Source organism: Cervus canadensis, chromosome 20, assembly GCF_019320065.1.
Source record: "Cervus canadensis isolate Bull #8, Minnesota chromosome 20, ASM1932006v1, whole genome shotgun sequence".
NCBI lineage: Eukaryota > Metazoa > Chordata > Mammalia > Artiodactyla > Cervidae > Cervus > Cervus canadensis.
The window spans coordinates 25,797,520-25,819,047 of NC_057405.1; the positions used below are offsets into that span (position 1 = coordinate 25,797,520).

The window sequence follows — 21,528 nt, forward strand, 5'->3', positions numbered from 1 at the left end:
TGTTTTTCCAATTACATTTATCTCTCAGGCTATGGGCTGCAGACTATCACCATACTTCAAATATCTGGTAACAGTTTCACTATGAAATATAAGAGCTTCTATGATGTTTTTGGCCTGTTAAGGTGCCTTGTAATTTTTTCTTGATGGCTAGACATGCTGTGCTGGGTAAAAGAAACGGCTGTAAAGAGGCCTTAGTAACTGGGGAAGGGGGCATGCCATAGCCCTGGGATCAGGTTTCAGTTCTGCAGGGAGTCTCTGCCTCCGTATTGGGAACCTCACCAATACTTTCAGTCTCTGCCACCCTTCCTTCAGGGGGCAGGATGGCTAGACTAGGCAGGCGTTGGGATTTCTAGAGATAGCGAGTTAGGAATTTCTGTCGCCCAGGTCTGTGCTTAGTCACTCAGTCGTGTCTGACTCTTTGTGACCCCATGGACTGCAGCCCGCCAGGCTCCTCTGCCCAGGCAAGAATACTGGAGTGGGTTGCCATGCCCTCCTCCAGGGGATCTTCCCAACCCAGGGATGGAACCCAGGTCTCCCACATTGCAGGCGGATTCTTTGCCATCTGAGCCACCAGGGAAGCCCCTTGGAGCCCTACTTCAACCCCACATCTCTGATCTCCTCCTGGTCCTGTCATCATTCAGCCTGGGGCCCAGCTCTGAGAGGCACCTCTTTTCCCCCAGGTCAGTTAAGCTATATTTAAATAGTTTATCCCCAGGGTCTACCTTAATGCAAAGAACAGAGGGCTCTGGTGTATTTCTAAATAGTCCTTCTTCTTCTTCTTCAGCCAGAAGCACTAGGAGCTTTTCTCCCACATTTACTGTGTTGAGCTTCTAGAGGTAAAACTCACAAATACATCTGACCCGCCCCATTTATTGAATCCCCCTGGAGTCCTCCAGAAATTCATCAGTTACAGTTTGGGTTTTCCCAGTCCAGTTCTGGTTCCCAGAATTGTGACGGAAGTTGTGATTCTCTATGTTCACCTATCTCTGCAATTTGGGGGAATGCAGTTTGCCCTACGACCTCATTTCTCTGACAGATCTAATAAGAACTGCTGATTATTCAGCTTGCTCAGCTTTTTCCTTCTTGTTTGGAAGGAGTGGAGACCTAAAGCTCCTTACAGTCTTGAAGCCAGACCACAATCTAGAAGTCCTCTCAACTATTTTTTGAAAACTACCAAAACATTTATTTTAGGTAAAAACCAGATTCCTGTTGCTTTCAGGCATACTTTTAACAAATCAGTTACGAACAGTCAAAATCAGGGAGACAAGAGATAAAAGCCCAAAAAACAGGCAATCACCTGATAGCCTTGTCTTATCTACGGAAGTGAAATCACTGTCTCCACTAAAAAACAAATTCCAAATAACTAATTTTCATTAATTAATGAGGGAAAACTGCGTCTGTACAAGAGTTGAGCACCATTTCACAGGGAAAAAAATATTTATTTTAAACTGTTAATATTGGGCAAAGAATAGCAGCAATAGACTAGTGACCTTTGCATATAAAAATAGTAATTTAATGAAAACAGAAAAGGAATCCATGTCACCATCAACTAAACAAATTAACGACAACCTGAAAGTGGAGATTTATTTTATTTGGTGGGGATGTTAAGGACTCTTGAGCCCAGGAGACAACATCTCAGTAGCCCTGAGAAACCTTCCGAGGAGGCTACAGCCTGACTCCCTCTCCTGCCTCCTGGGAACAGTTTCTGTATACACCCAGCTATCTGGTTGTGTTTCTGTATACACAAGGCTATAGTATACACTGGTTTGAAACAAAGGGGGCAGGCAGTCTGAATATCAAAGATTACTGATAAGTAAGGAAAACCAGATATCAAGCCAAGGAATTTAGCATTCTTCTGTGTATGGGAAGATGCAAACCTCTGGGCTCACTGAATTCATTCCTTTCATACGCACCTCAGCTACCTGGGGCCAAATACTGTTTCTTGATTGTTTATATTAATTTCTTGCTCAACACTGCTGTTCAGTCGCTAAGACCTGTCCAACTGTTTGCAACTCCATGAACTGCAGCACGCCAGGCTCCCCTGTCTTTTACTATCTCCCGGAGTTTGCTTCAACTCATGTCCATTGAGTCATCCAATGATTCTATCCAGAGTCTCCTGCTTCTCTTCCTGCCCTCAATTTGTCCCAGCATCAGGGTCTTTTCTAAGAAGTCAGCTCTTTGCATCATGTGGCAGAAGTGTTGGAGCTTCAGCTTCAGCAACAATCCTTCCAATAAATATTTAGGGTTGATTTGCTTTAGGTTTGACTGGTTTGATCTCCCTGCAATCCAAGGGACTCTCAAGATCATTCTCCAGCATCACAATTGGAATGCATCAATTCTTTGGCACTCAGCCTTCTCTATGGTCCAGCTCTCACATCCCTACACGACTCCTGGAAAAACCATAGCTTTGACTACACAGATCTTTGTTGGCAAAGTAACATCTCTGCTTCTTAACATGCTCTACGTTTGTCATCTTTTTTCCAAGGAGCGAGTGTCTTTGAATTTCATGGCTGCAGTCACCATCCACAGTGATTTTGGAGCCCAAGAAAATAAAATCTGTCACTGCTTCCATCGTTTCCCCATCTATTTGCCACAAAGTGATGCCATGATCTTACTTTTTTGAATGTTGAGTTTTAAGCCACCTTTTTCACTCTCCTCTTTCACTTTCATTAAGAGGCGCTTTAGTTCTTCTTCACTTTCTGCCATAAGGGTGGTGTCATCTGCGTATCTGACATTATTGATATTTCTCCTGGCAATCTTGATTTCAGCTTGTGCTTCATCTAGCCCGGCATTTAGCATGATGTACTCTGGATAGAAATTAAATAAGCAGGGTGACAATATACAGCCTTGGCGTACTCCCTTCCACGTCCAGTTCTAACTGTTGCTTCTTGACCGGAATACAGTTTCTCAGGAAGCAGGTCAGGTGGTCTGGAATTCCCATCTCTTTCATAATTTTCCAGTTTGTTGTGATCCACACAGTCAAAGGCTTTGGCGTAGTCAATGAAGCAGAAAGAGATGTTCTTCTGGAATTCTCGTGCTTCTTGCTTTTTTTCTACGATCCAACAGTTGTTGGCAATTTGATCTCTGGTTCCTCTGCCTTTTCTAAATCCAGCTTGAACATCTGGAAGTGCTTGGTTCACATAGTGTTGAAGCCTGGCTTGGAGAATTTTGACCATTACTTTGCTAGCATGTGAGATGAGTGCAACTGTGCAGTAGTTTGAACATTCTCTGGCACTGCCTTTCTTTGGAATTGGAGTGAAAATTGACCTTTTCCAGTCCTGTGGCCAGTGCTGAATTTAGTAACATTGTATAGGAGGAGTGATCAAAACCATTCCCAAGAAGAAATGCAAAAAGGCAAAATGGTTGTCTGAGGAGGCCTTACAATAGCTGAGAAAAGAAGAGAAGCAAAAGGGAAAGGAGAAAAGGAAAGATATACCCATCTGAACGCAAAGTTCCAAAGAACAGCAAGGAGAAATAAGAAAGCCTTCCTCAGTGATCAGGGCAAAGAAAGAGAGGAAAACAATAAAATGGGAAAGACAGAGATCTCTTCAAGAAAATTAGAGATACCAAGGGAACATTTCATGCAAAGATGGGCACAATAAAGGGCAGAAATGATATGGACCTAACAGAAGCAGAAGATATTAAGAAGAGGTGGCAAGCATACACAGAAGAACTATACATAAAAGATCTTTATGACCCAGATAACCACGATGGTGTGATCACTCACCTACAGCCAGACTGTCCTAAAGTGTTAAGTCACATGGGCCTTAGGAGGCATCACTACAAACAAAGCTAGTGGAGGTGATGGAATTCCAGCTGAGCTATTTCAAACCCTAAAAGATGATGCTGTGCGAGTGTTGCAGTCAATATACCAGCAAATTTAGAAAACTCAACAGTGGTCAGAGGACTGGAAAAGGTCAGTTTTTTATAGTTTTAGCTCATTTAATTTTATTATTCCTTTCAGGTACATTTTCATGCCTAGTATGAGTTAAAGGTCGAGGCACATTCTGTTGTTGTTTAAAAGACTACCCTTTCCCTACTGAATTACCTTGGCACTTCTGTTAAAAACAGCTGACCTGTATATGTAAGTCTATTTAATTATGTGCTCCATCAATCTATGTCTGTCCTTAGACCAATATCACACTGTCTTGATTACAGTAGCTTTATATTAACTGTTGAAGTCAGTTCATATAAAAAACTTAACGTTCTTTTACACAATTATTCAGATTTGGGAGTCTCCTCTGCATTTCTTTATAAATTTTAGAGTCAACTTGTCAATTTCCACCAAAAAAAGCCTTCTGAGATTCTGACTGCAATCATGGTGAATCTACAGATTTGAAGAGAACTGACATCTTAAAAAGACTGTGTCTTCTAATCCATGAACATAGTATGTCTCTCCATTTCTTTAGGTATTCTTTAATTTCTCCCAGTCTTTGGTAGTTTTCAGCATACAAGTCTTGCATATATTTTGTTACATTTATCACTACATTTTCAGATTTTATAAATTGCAAATGGTAATTTTTATTTCAACTTCCAACTATTTGTTGATGGTATATAGGGATAGTTAATTTTTCTATAGTCACCTTGATAAACTCAATTACTGGTTCTAATACTTTTTTAAAATAAATTTCTAAGGATTTTCTAAATAAATGGTCATGTTGCAACTGTTAAATTACTTGAGTGCTTCAGAGATTTTAAAAATAATTTCTGCAAAAATGTCTAACTTAAACTGTATTCACTTCACAATCCTATAGGGTTCCCTTGTAGCTCAGCTGGTAAAGAATCTGCCTGCAGTGTGGGAGACCTGGGTTCAATCCCTGAGTTGGGACGATCCTGTGAAGAAGGGAAAGGCTACCCACTCTAATATTCTGGCCTGGAGAATTCCATGGGGTCGCAAAGAGTTGGACATGACTGAGCAACTTTCACTTTCACCATCCTATGCCCTCTTAAGTATATCCCAAGCGGTACCTATTATAAAAATCTAGGTTCAATATACAACTTTTTATCACAAACCCACTTATAGTAAGCAGAACAATGACCCCAAAGACATCCAGTATCTAGATCTGTAAATATGTTAACCTTTCATGGCAAAAGAAACTTTGCAGATGGTGTTCTTTTGAATTATCTAGGTAAGCTCAACATAATCATGGTAGTGATGGAAGCAGAGAGGCAGAAAGCGAGAGATCTGAAGACAGCATCATGAAGATAGAGGAAGTGGCCAAGAAGCAAGCATCCCAGGTGACCTCTCTAAGTTGGAAAAGATTCTCCCTAGAGTCTCCAAAAGGAACACATCTGATTTTAGCTCAGTAAGACTCATTTGGAACACCAACCTCCAATATAAGATGATACATTTGTGTTGTTTTAAGTCACTAAGTTTGTGATGATTTGTAGTATCAGCAATAGGAAACTAATATACCAGTGATGATCATTTCACTTCAATAAATATACTTCTGCTAGTTTTTTGGCACCATGCACTATCACCACCCTACACCAAAAGCACCTTTCACAAGAACTGAATGAACTACTACCAAAAGTCTAGACTACACACACACACACACACACACACACACACACACACACACGAGTTGAACGTTACCCAAGCAAAAGAAGAATGAATCGATAGACCTAGAAAATACTACACTTAGTGAAGTAAATCAGACAAGGCTAAGTATATGGTATCATTTATATGGGGAATCTAAAAACTAACACACTGAGAATATCCTGGTGGTCCAGACTCACAGATACAGAAAACAAATAAATGATTATCGAAGGTGAGGGGAGGGACAAATTAGGAGTATGGGATTAACAGACACAAACTACTCTACATAAAACAGATAAGCAACAATGATTTACTATACATCACAGGGAATTACATTCAACATCTTATAATAACCTACAAAGGAAAATAACCTGAAAACATTTATAACTGAATCATTATGCTGCACACCTGAACACATTATAAACCAACTATACTTCAGTTTTTTAAAGTCCAGAATAAATCATAATTTTTTATAAATTTTCTTACATTGAAAGATAAAGCTATCCTAAATATGATTTGTTACAGAATTTTAAAAACTCCTTCAATTATCTTTTTAAGCTTGTATTCAAGCTGATCACTTGAAATGCACTCTTTAAAAAAGATCAATGGGAAACATCTGAGGCTCTGTCATAAATCACTCTTAGAAGCAATCACTTGGATCTCATAAAATGAAGACCAAAGTTGTCGTGGAGCAGGGAGTGGAAAGAATGGAGGTTTACTACCAAGATTATAATTATCTCCTCTTTGGACCCTCAAAGTCCTTACATTTACCACTCGAAATGCATGTGAACATGAAATTAGCACATATTTCCAATAAGTGGAATTACTTCCTCATGTAAGCTCTTATTTTAAGCAAAATACTTTCAAAAAGTCATTTCTTTATGATATTACAGGTAAATGTCATTCACAGTTAACAAAACTCCATGTAACATCTTAGGCAAAAACTACTGACAATGATAAATGTATATGGCTAACTGAAAATGCACCTACAAGTCTCTTCTTTAAAATGATGAGTAAAAGCATATCTTGGCTTTTGACTGGAAGAGGTGGTGACTTCTTTGATTTTACTCTACTCCAAGAAAGCAGTAAAATGAAAAGGTTTCATATAAAAGGACTTCTCAACCAGTAAAGAATATTCCTGTTAGCTACATGATATTCCGAAGCTAATTAAAAATAGTAACAGGTAAATTTGCTCAGCAAGACCTAAGTCATCAGTGCAAAGTCTTTAAAAAGTAATAAAGGTCTGATCATGATTCAAAGTTCAATAAGACCCCCAAATATTTTATACCCTCAGTAATAATAATAGACCCTCAATAACAGAAGTTTTTTAATTAACAATAACAGTAAATACTAGCACAGAAGTAACAAGAGGCAGGGAATTCAGGAAGCAACACAGACCATGAGGGAGCTGAAATAAATCTTTGCAGTAAGGCTCAACAAGGACAGGGACAACTGGTCACCAAGCAAGTTAGAAGCAAAGCTTAGACTCACACCTGGCTTTACTAACTTACCCCAGGACACTGCTTTCCAATTCTACTGTGCTAATTCTATGGTACAAGGAGATAATCAGTACCTGACCTAAGGGTGTAACTGCAGAAACAGAAAACAAAGAAGTTACATGGAAGACCCCCTTCCAAACAAAAACACTAAAGGACTTCTCTATTGATTCGATCAATTCATAGAATAAAGTTTAGTGATCAGAAAAAAAAATTCTGTTTTGTTGAAATTGGTATTTTGAAGTTAGGCTGGTTATGCTATTAAATGCAAAGAGATAAAGTAAAACAAAGGCTCTGTCCGCACTTGAATACATTTAGCAATAACCTCTCTGACAAAGACCTTACGTTTGGTGGTGGTGGTGGTGGTGCTTTAGTTGCTAAATTGTATTCATTGGCTCTTTGCAAACCCATGGACTGAAGCCCTCTCCTCTGTCCATGGAACTTCCCAGGCTACTGGAGTGGGTTGCCATCCCCTTCTCCAGGGGATCTTCCCAGCCCAGGAATTGAACCAGAGTCTCCTGCTCTGCAGGCAGATTCTTTATCAACTGAGCCACCAGGGAAGCCCTTATGTCAGCTTGAAGGTGATAATCTCTTCCTGCAAAATAATCTCTTCTATCACAAATTTCAACTACAAAAGCATATGTTTTCTTTCAAGCATGTAACATGCAGCTAGCAACACACACTCTGGAGCTAGGTCTCCTGGGTTCAAAATCTTGACTCTATGGTCCAGATTCCCAACTCCATCTCATCCAGTAAAGCTGTAAATTTCCTCTAATGCTTATATCTGCTCCTCTGGCTGATACCCCTAGGCTGGGTTCTAGAGCTAGCTGAGATATGCTGAGACGCTGACGTGGTCTGCCGATATTGTCGTTGTTTAGATGCTAAGCTGTGTCTGACCCTCGGTGACCCCATGGACTATAGCCCACCAGGTTCCCCTGTCCATGGGATTTCCCAGGCAAGAACACTGGAGTGGGTTGCCTTATCCTCCTCCAGAGGAATCTTTCTGACCCAGGGAGTGAACCTGAGTCTCCTGCTTGTCAGGGGGATTCTTAACCACTGAGCCACCTGGGCAGTCGGGTCTGCCAACATACTGGAGGAAAATACACACTATCAGTAATGTCGTAAGGTCCCCAAGTCTACCCACGAGTGTGCTACTTCACTAAAAGGACTCACAAGACTCAATGTACGTGTGTACTCATGGCTACGACTTCTTACAGCAGAAGGACACCAAAGCATACTGGCAAAAGGAAAAGGTACAAAAAGCGAAGTCCGGGAGAAATCAGGCACAAGTGGGCAGAAGTCCTCTTCCGGCGGGACTGCACTCAACATACTTCTCAGTAGTGAGTTCTGACAGCGGGTGTGAAACGCTGCCAGCCAGGGAAGCTCATCAGAGATTCCGTGCCTAGGGCTTTTACCTGGGAGCTTGCCTAGCCCAAATGCAATCTCCAGACTCCCAGAAGAAAAGCAGGTGTCCAGCAGAAACCATGCTATTTGCACAATGAGTTTAGGCACAGTGACCGACATCACTTAGGGTAATGAGACCCTTCCACATCCAAGCTTCCGGATGCCAGTCAGGGGCCAACTCTGCAATCATTCCTGCTTCCAACAGACCAGCAAATCCTTTACTGTGGACCTCACCTACCTGTTCCTTGATTTATTCCCAGCTCCCAGAAAAGTGCCTGAAATATATGGTAGCCATCAAAAAAATTTTTCATGAAAAAATTCCTGGCTCTACCATTTCCTAGCTGGATAGCATTGGGTAAGTTACTTAAGTTCTGTGTGCCTCAGTTTCCTCACTTGTACTACCAACCTCAAAAGATTATGTTGAGGACTAATTATATGTTAATTAATATGTGTAAAATATTTGATTACACCAGTGGCTGGCAAGAATGAAGCACTATATAATTTGTGTATATATAACCTTATTTTTTTTTGTTTGAACTTTCAACCTTACAGTTTTACCTTCTCCAAGTCACACTGAATTCTCCCAATACTAAATTTCTAATGAACCTATAATCTACACATAGATTAGAATTTAACTGATCATTGTTTCGTATCCACTGAGATCTGTAACTACTTTATGGACCACATCCTAACTTTTTTAGCACATTTGACAGTACCTGACATGATACTTAACCTTTGCAGTGCCCAGAAAATACTGACTCACCAACAAAACTATGTTTGTTAAATCAACTTTTTACAGAGGTCAGAATGTAACCCAGTCAACACTTTTGATAATAATTGCAACTTAAACAAAATGGCTTCCAAGTTTCTTTGATCTTCCTCTATTGAGAAGAGAAAAATGAGTTGATTCCATCCAGGCAAAGACTGGTAATAGCAGCAGCAGCAAGGAAAAGGCTCGAGTTCATAATGTACAGAATTACAATGTCAAATATTTGACTTTGCCTTACAGAGAGAATGGGCTGGAGTCCATGAAGGCCAGTAAGGGCTATATACACATCTTGTACAGCAAGAATTAAGATACAAATTCACTTAAGTACTGAAATCAAGGCATGAAAGCCTATCCTTTATAGTAACTATTTTTTAATTATTGATTTATTTTTGAGGCTACAAAATGCTGATGTTTAGACACTCATTCAACATAAATGATGGATCGTTCCTAACATATTTCACTTGTTTATAAGCGATAAGTTCTTTGGATTGGATGATAAGCACTTTATAAAGCTGTGTTTGTTTCCACCGTAAGCTTACATCTATCCCCTCCCTCTCCAGCCTCCCTCCCGCTTCCCACCTCCCTACAGCCTCACAGAGCGCCGGGCTGAGCTCCCTGCGTTACACAGCAGCTCCCCACGGGCAGTCTCCTTCACAGACGGTAACGTATATATGTCAGTGCTACTCTCTCAGTCCACCCACCCTCTCCATCTCCCCCATGCTGACAGGGCAGTTCTCTACATCTGTGTCTCTATTCTTGCCCTGGAGATAGGTTCATCAGTACCATTTGTCTAGATTCCATATACATGCATTAATATACGATATTTGTTTTTCTCTTTCTGACTCACTTTACACTGTATAAGAGGCTCTAGGTGCATCCACCTCAATTCAACAGACTCAAATGTGTTCCTTTTTATGGCCGAGTAATATTCCATTGTGTATATGTACCCCATCTTCTTTATCCATTCATCTGTTGATGGATAGGTTGCTTTCATGTCCTGACTGTAAATAGTGCTACAATGAACACCAGGATATATGTATCTTTTTGAATTATGGTTTTCTGAGGGTGAACATTTCAATCTTTAAGAAAAAGAAGACAAAGACGATGAACTGGGAGAAAAAAAGCAGGGGACCACATGCAGCCTAAGTTATAACTGATGAGTCACAGAGACCTGTGGTTTCCATACCAGCTCAAACACCAGAAGTCTACATATAATCAAAAGGGGAAACCTGAGGATCCATAGAATTTGGGAACAGAGCATCAGACTGAAGTTTAACATTCTGAGAGTAATTTTAGATAGGTAGGTCTCTTCTCTGGGTGCAGCAGACCTGGGTATGGTATGAGCCCTCTTGGAGGAGGTCGCCATTAACCCCACCACAGAGCCACCAGAACGTACACAGGACTGAGAAAAGGACTCTTGGAGGCACAGACAGAAGCTTGTGCACCAGGACCCGGGAGAAGAGCAGTGACCCCACCAGAGGCCGACCCAGACTTGCCCAGGAGCGTCCAGGAGTCTCTGGCAGATGCGTGGGTCAGCGGAGGCCTGCTGCAGGGTCGGGGCACTGAGTGCAGCAGACCTCCTTTTGAAGGAGGTCACGATTATCTTCATTAACTCTACCATTATTGGCCTCAGGTCAAATAACAGGGAAGGAACACAGCCCCGCCCACCAACAGAAAATTGGATTCAAGATTTACTGAGCACGGCCCTGCCCATCAGAACAAGACCTGGATTCCCCCTCAGTCAGTCTCTCCCATCAGGAAGCCTCCATAAGCCTCTTATCCTTCTCCATCAGAGGGCAGACAGGCTGAAAACCACATTCACAGAAAACTAACCAATCTGATCACATGGACCAGAGCCGCGTCTAACTCAATGAAACTATGAGCCATGCCATGTAGGGCCACCCAAGATGGACAGGTCATGGTGGAGAGTTCTGACAGAATGTGGTCCACAGGAGAAGGGAATGGCAAACCACTGCAGTATTCTTGCCTTGAGAACCCCATGAGCAGTATGAAAAGGCAAAAGGACAGGACACTGAAAGATGAACTCCTCAGGTCAGTAGGTGCCCAGTATGCTACTTCTCCAAGATGGAAAAGAGTAGGGAAATAACTCCAGAAAGAATGAAGAGACGGAACCAAAGCAAAAACAACACCCAGTTGTGGATGTGACTGGTGATGGAAGTAAAGTCTGATGCCGTAAAGAGCAATAATGCATAGGAACCTGAAATGTTAGGTCCTTGAATCAACGCAAATTGGAAGTGGTCAAATAGGAGATGGCAAGAGTGAATGTCGACATTTTGGGAATAAGCGAGCTAAAATGGACTGGAACGGGTGAATTTAACTCAGATAACCAGTGTATCTACTACTGTGGGCAGGAATCCCTTAGAAGAAATGGAGTAGCCACCACGGTCAACCGAAGAGTCTGAAATGCAGTTCTTGAATGCAATCTCAAAAATGACAGAATGATATCTGTTCATTTCCAAGGCAAACCATTCAGTATCACAGTAATCCAGGTCTATGTCCCGACCAGTAATTGCACTCATCCCACATGCTAGCAAAGTAATGCTCAAAATTCTCCAAACCAGTATGTGAACTGTGAACTTCCAGATGTTCAAGCTGGATTTAGAAAAGGCAGAGGAACCAGAGATCAAATTGCCAACATCCGTTGGATCATCAAAAAAGCAAGAGTTCCAGAAAAACATCTACTTCTGCTTTATTGACTATGCCAAGCCTTTGTGTGGATCACAACGAACTGTGGAAAATTCTTCAACAGATGGGAATACCAGATCACCTGACCTGCCTCTTGAGACACCTGTATGCAGGTCAGGAAGCAACAGTTAGAACTGGACATGGAACAACAGACTGGTTCCAAATAGGAAAAGGAGTACGTCAAGACTGTATATTGTCACCCTGCTCACTTAACCTATATGTAGAGTACATCATGAGAAACTCTGGGCTGGATGAAGCACAAGCTGGCATCAAGATTGCCAGGAGAAATATCAATAACCTCAGATATGCAGATGACACCACCTTTCTGGCAGAAAGCAAAGAAGAACGAAAGAGCCTCTTGATGAAAGTGAAAGAGGAGAGTGAAAAAGCTGGCTTAAAACTCAACATTCAGAAAACTAGTATCATGGCATCTGGTCCCATCACTTCATGGCAAGTAGATGGGGAAACAATGCAAATAGTGACAGACTTTATTTTTGGGGGCTCCAAAATCAGTGCAGATGGTGACTGCCGTCATGAAATTAAAAGACGCTTGCTTCTTGGAAGAAAAGCTATGACCAACCTAGACAGCATATTAAAAAAGCAGAGATATTACTGTGCCAACAAAGGTCCACCACATCAAAGCTATGGTTTTTCCAGTGGTCATGTATGGATGTGAGAGTTGGACCATAAAAAAAGCTAAGCGCCGAAGAATTGATGCTTTTGAACTGTGGTGCTGGAGAAGACTCTTGAGGGTCCCTTGGACTGCAAAGAGATCCAGCCAGTCCATCCTAAAGGAAATCAGTCCTGAATATTCATTGGAAGGACAGATGCTGAAGCTGAAACTCCAATACTCTGACCACCTGATGTGAAGAACTGACTCAACAGAAAAGACCCTGATGCTGGGAAAGATTGAAGGCAGGAAGAGAAGGGGACGGCAGAGGATGAGATGGTTGGATGCATCACCGACTCAATGCACATGAATTTGAGTAAACTCTGGGAGTTGGTGATAGACAGACAGGCCTGGCGTGCTGCAGTCCATGGGGTCTCAAAGAGTTGGACACGACTGAACTGAACTTAAAGAAATTATAATTACAGACTTCTGTTTACATAAATTTATCCTACAAGTATTAACATCATTGTAAACACCAGTTCCTGAAGGTGAACTGTACTTTTTAGTAAGAATTACTTTGACATTTCAGGGTTCCTATATAAACCTATTTTAAAGGAACAGTTAATGAAAAATGTTCACCACCCTCCGCTGCCTGTAGTGGCCTCTAGGACTGGGTCTCACAACCCCATTTCACTCTTCTAATTTGCGAAGAGGTCGGAAAGCCTCCGGCTCCCTAGACAGTAAAGGACTGTACCTAAGTTAGGTCTGCAGTGACGGGCACGTGGGTGTCACAGGCTTGCAGCTGCCGTCTGTCCACAGTCAGGACAGCCAACAGACATGCCCAACAGGCACTGACTGGCCACGGCAGCCTGGTCCTCCAATCCGTTGCAGGGAGGGATGCAGCCGCGGCAGTGGCAGGAGGCAGTGGTGTGTGGCCTTGAAATCAGAAGGCCAGGAGCGGCTCGCTGGCTTCGGCTCCTCCAGCCCTTCCGACAATGTTGTAAGGGGTCTACTCCTTAATAGATATCTCATGATGGCTCCAGTGGCTCCCTTTCCTGTCCTATCCGCTGACTTACAACACAGTCACATTAAGACCATTCCCGTCCTCTTACACTCTGGCCTGGACCACAGTGATAACCAAAGGACTAGGTGGCTGCCTCTCGCCACTCCAGCTCTTCCTGTGACCAGTCACCGCCAAGTCTGACCATGCTTTCAGACAGTCTACCCACAGGCCGAAACGTGTACTCTCATCCACATACCTGCCGTCTGTCCTCAGCTCTGTGCTTGCACATCCGCCCTTTCAAAGGTATTTGCTGAGCTGCATCTATCTGATGCATCTCACCTGCTGTGCCGAGGGCTGGGGCTACAAGGCAAAACAAGACAGACAAGGTCTCTTCCGTCTCAGAGCTACAACCCAATCCTTGATTTCCCAATAATTACCCAAATAATGGTTAATTACAACTGTGATGAGTGTAATAAAAAACTCAAGGTGCATCCCACACGTACAAGTGGAAGCCTAATCTAACCTAGGAAGAGCAGGGAGAATCAATTCCCTTGAAGAGACACTTAAGCAGAAACTGGAAGATAGGTAAACTGACCAGATAAAAAATTGTCAGCTTCCTGGGCAGAAGAAAAGAGCATATGCAAAGGCTCTGAGGCAGCGCTCCAGGAGCTGTGGAGACAATCAAGGGACAAAAGCTCGGCGCAAGGAGAGCAGCAGTCCACAGGAAGGGGCCAGGGAGGCACTGCTCACGGGCACTAGTCCAACAGTGTGCTGAGTACACTCTGCTGAAATTATTCGTGTGCAAAAATGCAGCCCCCACCGAACAAGCTCCTTTAGGGTCTGACAACAAGTTTAGCTCTCTAACCCGATACGGTGTTTGGCGGCGTCCTCAAGTCCAGATCGTGGAGTGAAGAAATGCGAGTTTGATCTGGGTCAAGAGCCCTCTCCACACCAGGCAGTCTCTAGGGGCCAAGCATCTTCTGCTTCCAACCACCCCAAAACTTACAAGGCAAGAGATGCATTTTTCATGCTGACCTATGCATGCTCAGAATGACAGCTAGTATTTACCCCAGACGAAACTTTAAACACTGAAGAGTACACTTTAAGTCAGCAAGGGGCTGACTCCTCCCTGCTCCATCAAGTGCCACCAACCAGTCACCGACAGAACTGCTTTCAAACTCCCGCGGAGAGCCCGCTGAGGCCTGAGAGAGGACGGGCGGCACCACCTGCTTGCTCTTATTCTCCGGTCGCTCAACAGACTTGCTCAGAGTAGGACCAAGAGCAGGAAACTGGCACCTATGCCAGCCTTCTCTCCTTCCTCCCTTCCCAAACACCATCAGGAAGCACACACCAGTGACTCAGTAAGAAAATGTCAAAATCCAAGTGACAAACTTCTGCCAGTTGGTAAAAGGCAATAAAGCAGGGAAATCTCTAGCCCTAAATTTTAGTTCTGGTACAAAGAGCAATAGGGGAAACATACTTTTTAAAAAAGAAAATTAAGTTAACTAGAAAATAGCTTCAAAATACATGAAAAGCTTGATGCAGTTTATTAGGAGATGAAGAAAAAAAAATCAATACACATATACAGTATGGAACCACTTATAATAACTGAGCTGTAAAAATAAGACCTTTAGCATGTCTTTTAAAAGTACATTTAATTGTAAAGCAATTATCCTCCAGGGGCTTCCCTGGTGGCTCAGTGGTAAAGAATCTCCCTGCCACTGCAGGAGACATGGGTTCCATCCCACGGTTGGGAAGATCCCCTGCAGAATGAAACTGCAACCCACTCTGGTATTCTTGCCTGGGAAATCCCATGCATGGACAGAGAAGCCTGGCGGGCTACAGTCCATGGGGTCACAAAAGAAGTGGACACAACTTAGCAACAACAGCAATTAAATAATTGTATCCTCCAACTTTTAAAAAAAGTACATTTAATCAGAATTTCACTACCTACATTTACTATGTCAATTGGCACGTGCATGCGTGCCAAGTCGTTTAAGTCATGCCTGACTCTTTGCGACCCTATGGACCATAGCCCGCTAGGTTTCTCTCTCCATGGGCTTCTCCAGACAAGAATACTGGAATGGGTTGCAAAGCCCTCCTCCAGAGGGATCTTTCTGACCCAGGAATCGAACCCAGGTCTCTTATGTCTCCCCACATTGGCAGGCTAGTTCTTTACCACTAGCGCCACATGAGAGGCCCTGTCATCTGGTATACATAATAATAAATCCAAAATCAAGAAATAAGCCAAGATTTCTACAAAGAGAGCCCCTTAGATCATACCAAAGGCTCAAAAACTTTACAAAATATATTTAATCATAGCAACTGCCTCACCATGTCAATTTTTTTCAATTATTACAACTATGAAATCAAGTTTCATTCAACCAATAAGTGGTTTGAACTATTTGCTTTTTTTTTCCCCTTGAAGGACCAAGATGAAACAATGAAATAATTTAGAAGATCACCTTAACACTATCCTAGATTCAGCAGCATCAGGAAGAAGCGCTGACCTTTCTAAATCTTGCCTGTGGCTCACGCCCTTCACACCACATCCTCCAGCTCTGGGTACTCCCTTCTGTCCCACTTCCTCCACTTCTCAAAAACAAAACCATGCACACAGGACCAAACAAAGCCAAAACAAAAAAGACATCCATTCAATACATATCTACTGACCTCGGTGGCAATCCAACATGTGAGCAAAACTAACGCTCCCTATTCCTCAGGTCAGAAAAAGTAAAAGCTTTGTCCTAATGTGAGAAATACCTGATTATATCCTTCTCCCACCTCAAAAACCATAAATGCAAATGTCAACATGTGATAAACAATGGCTTTCTCTAAACCTATAAATTATTTTAAGAAATATTAGCGAAAATCTGATTTTACAAAGTACCTTTTGGCAGAAAGAAATCTGAACAAGAATTATTTTTGAATGGTTTCTATAGATAAAGAAAGGGAACTACTAAAACTGTTATTCAATTTCTAATGAATAGATTTGATACTTACTAGCATCTCTAACTATGTGATTGATTCATTACTCAACATGCATAAAATATAAACTCATCCACTGGCCTTTTAAAGGCCCATTTTCCAGTATTTCACTAATGCAGTGATGAGTAATAGAGCCTCAATACAGAAAGGCATTTATTCTCCAAAAACGACACACGTAATCCATATCAGGTAAACAAATACTAGCGCGATAATCGGGCGTTTGCAACTCACTGCCTGAATGGTTGGCCCCAAGTGACTTTACTATGATATTGAAAAGTGCTTCATAAACGGTCCGGTTCCAGTCCAGTCACATGACCTCCCAGTAGCCGGGGACCGTCACGGTAGTAAAAGAACCTGCCAATGGCGTGTGGCTGAGTCTTATCAAGTATCACCTGCCCACTGAGACGTGACTCATTTACACAGCGTTGAGGAAGAACAGGAAAGCTTCAGGAAAAGTCGAGGTCAAACAGTGCAGAAATCTTCAATTACCTTCCCGGGAACTGACTGAGGTTCCGGAGAACCCTCGGTCTCTCACCAGGGACACCAATTCACGAATAAGCCGGGTTTTATTTCCTAGCCGTATGAGGGGTTTGTTTTAAACGAACAAAAAAAAAAACCCTCTGAAACGTGTTTCCCATGAGATTACTTATAAGACATTAAATATACATCAGTTCTCCAAAGCCGAAACATATAGGCTAAAAATAGTGTGTCTATTTCAAAGGCTGAGGCAGAAGCCCTCCAACTGAACAAACTAAAATTAGGTTCCTCTCATGTCTGGATCTGAAGAACACCCCTTCGACGTTCAAGAGGCACACAGACCAGGGTCCACATACAGACTCCCCTGGACTACCTAGTCGGAGAGAATCGAATTAAAACCTTCAGCAACAGAAAAAGCCCGGCGTCCAAGAAGACTCACGTTAACGAAACCCCTTCTCATTCGGGCCAAAATCCAGGCTGGAGCACAGTACGAACGCCCAGCCTCAAGCCCTTCCCCAGCTGCCTCGCTGAGCTCGCCCCGGGCGAGGAGCGCCGGGAGGGCCGGCGGGAGGACCACCGCGAGGACCGCCCGGGGGACCGCCGGGAGGACGGCCGGGGATGCCGCCGCGAGGACCGCCCGGAGGGCTGCCCCGAGGACCGGCGCACCGTCAGTCCGCCCGGCCGCCCAGCCCCGCAGCGCCCGGGCGGAGGACGCGGCCCGCCCGGCCGCCCCACCCGCCGCGGCACCTGCCGGGCGGCCCGCGCCGGCCCGGCGGGAGCAGGGGACCCTGGAGCCCCGGCCCGAGGGTCGCGCCGCACTACCTTTGGCCTCACAGTCGGCGCAGTACTTGTTGTCCTCCTCCCTCAGCAGCTTGGACAGGATGAGCTGGTGCTGCTCGTTCAGCTTCTGCGCCTTCTCCCGGCACGAGCGCGTCGCCATCGCGGCGGGGTGGACGCGGGCGGCAGCCGGGCGGGACGGGCGCGGGTCCGCGCAGCTGGACGCGCCGGGGGCCGCCGGGGCCGCTCGAACTCGGCCGGGAAGCGGCGGCCGAGACGGCTGGAGCAGGAGGAGGGGCGGCGGCGGCGGCGGAGGCGGCAGCGCCGACGTGTCCCGCCTCCTCGCCGGGCCGGCCCCGCACGCACCGCCGAGCCGGCGAGGGGGAGGGGCCGGGGCCCAGGCTTCCGGGCGGCGCCGCCGGAAGGATCAGGCGCTGACGCGCCGCGCATGCGCCGGGCCTCCCGCGAACCCAGCCCGCTGGGCGCTTCCGCTCCAGTCCCGCGCACAGGTGGTTCCGGGAAGGTGCCGAGCCTTGGGCGCGTATGGCCTTCCGCCCTCTCTGCAGACGCGATCGTCTATGGGGACCTCGAGTCTGACCCCGTAAAGGACGACCTTTCCGTGTGCTTCTTTGCCTTTGCACCTACGGCACGACATCGGAAAGGCAGAAGTAATCGTAACTGGGCGGATTCTGTCATTCATTCAACGTTTCTTCACTGGCACGTTAGAAACAGACACTGGCCTTGAAGCTGGAGGCCCATATGGGACCTAATAGGCAAAACTGCCTCTTCTACTGTAGGGGATGTGACATGTGTTATTGAAGGCCGACGTCGGTTGGTGGCCACTGTGCGCCTTGAGCACAGTTCTTATCACAGCTCTGAACAGTGTTGTCCGCATCCTACACATGGGGACATCCTAGCTTCCCAGGTGGCTAGGATGGTAAAGAATCTTCTTGCAATGCAAGAGGTTTGATCCCTGGGCTGGGATGATCCCCTGGAGAAGGGAAAGGCTACCCACTCCAGTCTTCTTGCCTGGAGAATTCCGTGGACAGAGGAGCCTGGTGGGCTACAGTCCATGGGGTCGCAAAGAGTCGGACGCGACTGAGCAACTAACACACTGACCCACACATCCTACAGAAGAGGGCCATGTGGCCTGGAGGAGTGAGAGGATTTGGCCCCACTGCTCCATGCAGGAGCTGAGATTCAGCCCCAGAGCAGTAAGGCCGGCCTCCCTCGTGTAAGGGCGAGAAGGACTGGGGCCCAGGAACGAAGGTCCCTGGGCTGGGTCGCTTTAAGAAGAAGCTGTATCACAATCACTTTTTTTTTCCATTTATTTTTATTAGTTGGAGGCTAATTACCTTACAATATTGTAGTGGGTTTTGTCATGCATTGACATGCATCAGCCATGGATTTACATGTATTCCCCATCCCAATCCCCCCTCCCACCTCCCTCTCCACCCGATCCCTCTGGGTCTTCCCAGTGCACCGGGCCCGAGCACTTGTCTCATGCATCCAACCTGGGCTGGTGATCTGTTTCACCCTGGATAATATACAATCACTTTTAATGCAAGAAGAATAGGGAAAGAAGACATTTTCTCAGAGCCCAGAGCTTCTCAATCCAGGCCCGTGGACTTTGAACCCTGGGTGAAGGAGTCTGAATGTTTTGGCGTGATGTGGCATACTAGCAATTTCTAACATGGAACCTAAGGAATCAGAACAAATATGGCCCAGGCCTGTGGTGGGACGAATGCTAGGAAAGGTGCTGGGCAGGAATCTGTGTGTTATCTGGCCAATTCCTAACCCAAGCCCTGCAGAAAGGTGACCCCCAACCCCAGGCTCACCTAGCCCCATTCTTGGCACAGAAGAAAATGTTTTTGGAATTAAACTGAATGGTGATTGCAGTGCAGATGTTGAGTAAATGAATAATTACAACTTAAACTTCATGACTCTTACAAATAACTAGGAGGACATTAAAGTAAGTGCTAATAAGCAGGAAAAAAGTCATGTGGGGGACAGAAGTAGGAGCCATTATCTTGAAGGCTGGCTTGATTTAGAGGGGCCAGGGTGGGAGATTCTAAGCAAGAGCAGCAGGCATAGAAACAAAGACTTCAAGTAGCTTGGAAAACAGACAGAAAGACAGGGGTGCTACTTAGGACAATGAGAGATGAGGCTGGATAAGTCAAGTGCAACAGGACTGAGGAAGGCTTGTGACACCAGGCAAAGCAATCTGGCCTCGATGTAGTAGCTGATGATAGAAAACCTGTAGATTCTTCACTAGGAGAGTAAGTTCAGTTCAGTCGCTCAGTCGTGTCCGACTCTGCGACTCCATGAAAGGGGAAAAAATGTAAGGGGATGTTTTGGGAAAGTTGGTCCAGCAGTAATCAGTTAACAAATATCTTTTTTTTTTAGTGTCTCCCCATCCCCGCCAGAAAAAAATTCCTCCACTGCAAGGATTCAAAAAGGAAAAAACAAAAAACAGAACATAGGCTCACCACCAAGAGATCATCTACATAGTGGGTTGAAGGGTCACAGCAACATCTATATTTAATGTGTGCCACATGTGTACTTTTAAATGTTATAGTAACCACGTTTAAAAATAAAAAAGGAACAGGAGAAATTAATTTTAATAGTACATTTGATTTAATCCAGTGTATCCAAAATATTATCATTTCAACATGTGGATAATTTTAAAAGTTGTTAGCAAGATATTTTTACATTCTCTTTTTCATATTGTCTTCAAAATCCAGCGTATATTCTACACTTACAGCTTCTTTCACCTTGTACCAGCAGAACTTCAAGTGTTCAGTGGCCATTTGTGGCTACACAACTGAAGAGCCTGGCTGCATGCAGCTGGTCAGCCCGAAGGCATTAAGAACCTAAGTTCAAGTTGATTGTCTGTTACAGATGTAGTAAGAAGAACAGAAGAGACTGCTACCAAGAACAACGTTGTGTTCACTCATCATGTATTCAACAACTTCTGTTCAGTTCTCCAATAATCTAAAACTTACAGTCTATCCAGGGTGAGAGACAAACATATTAATAGAAAAATGAAGAGACACATTGTAAAGTCTGCAGCAAATACGAAGTGCTCTGGAAGCCAAAAGAACAGAACAGCAATATAAGAACTGGAAGAACTGGGGAAGGCCTCACCAAGTACGTGATGCTTAAACTTGGTTATAAGGGATGTAGGAAGCTTTCAAGTGAATAGGGTGAGAGAGGAGCAAACAGAAAAGTTTGAAAAAAAATATGTAGACTTCTCAAAATGCATGGTCTGTGCTGGAAGCAGTGGGCCTGGGAGGGACAGGAACCAGCATGTGCATGAAGAAGATGAACAGAGGAAAGGAATCAAGATGAAGAAGAAGGACCAGGAGGTTAAGAGCTTTGTAGCCAAACTACATAGTTGGAATTTTTCCCTATGGGCATAGAGAACCACCAGAAACCTTTACACGCAGAAAAAACCTGATTAGCTTTGTTTTCTGTAACTACAGCAGCAAGCTGGCGGAGGGGATGGAGGGAAATTTATCAGGAAAACAGATTACAGACAGCTTGTAAAAACAGTCCAGAGAAGATACATTGAGAGCCTATTTTAAGCCAGTAGCATAGGGTTTGGAAGAGACAGAATCAAATGATATTTTAAAATTAGAAACAGCAAGATTTAGCAGCTGACTGTATGCAGGGTTTGAGAGGAAGGAGGTGAGAACGACAGGGAGGTTTCCAAATCGGGAGACAGGTAAACGGTGATGCCATTAAGCCAGATCAAAA

At 44.2% G+C, this 21,528-nt stretch overlaps 1 protein-coding gene across 7 annotated transcripts in view; it reads right to left on the minus strand.

Annotated features, from left to right (window-relative positions):
- Positions 1 to 18,157, minus strand: part of SMAP1 (small ArfGAP 1) — a 159,594-nt gene extending 141,437 nt beyond the window's left edge. For all 7 annotated transcript variants that reach the window (XM_043438931.1, XM_043438929.1, XM_043438928.1 and 4 more), the window contains exon 1: positions 17,815 to 18,157. In XM_043438931.1, coding sequence (XP_043294866.1) covers positions 17,815 to 17,932 — 118 coding nt within the window. In that variant the 5' untranslated portion in view covers positions 17,933 to 18,157. The remainder of the gene's footprint in view (positions 1 to 17,814) is intronic.
- Between the last annotated feature and the right edge of the window lie 3,371 nt (positions 18,158 to 21,528).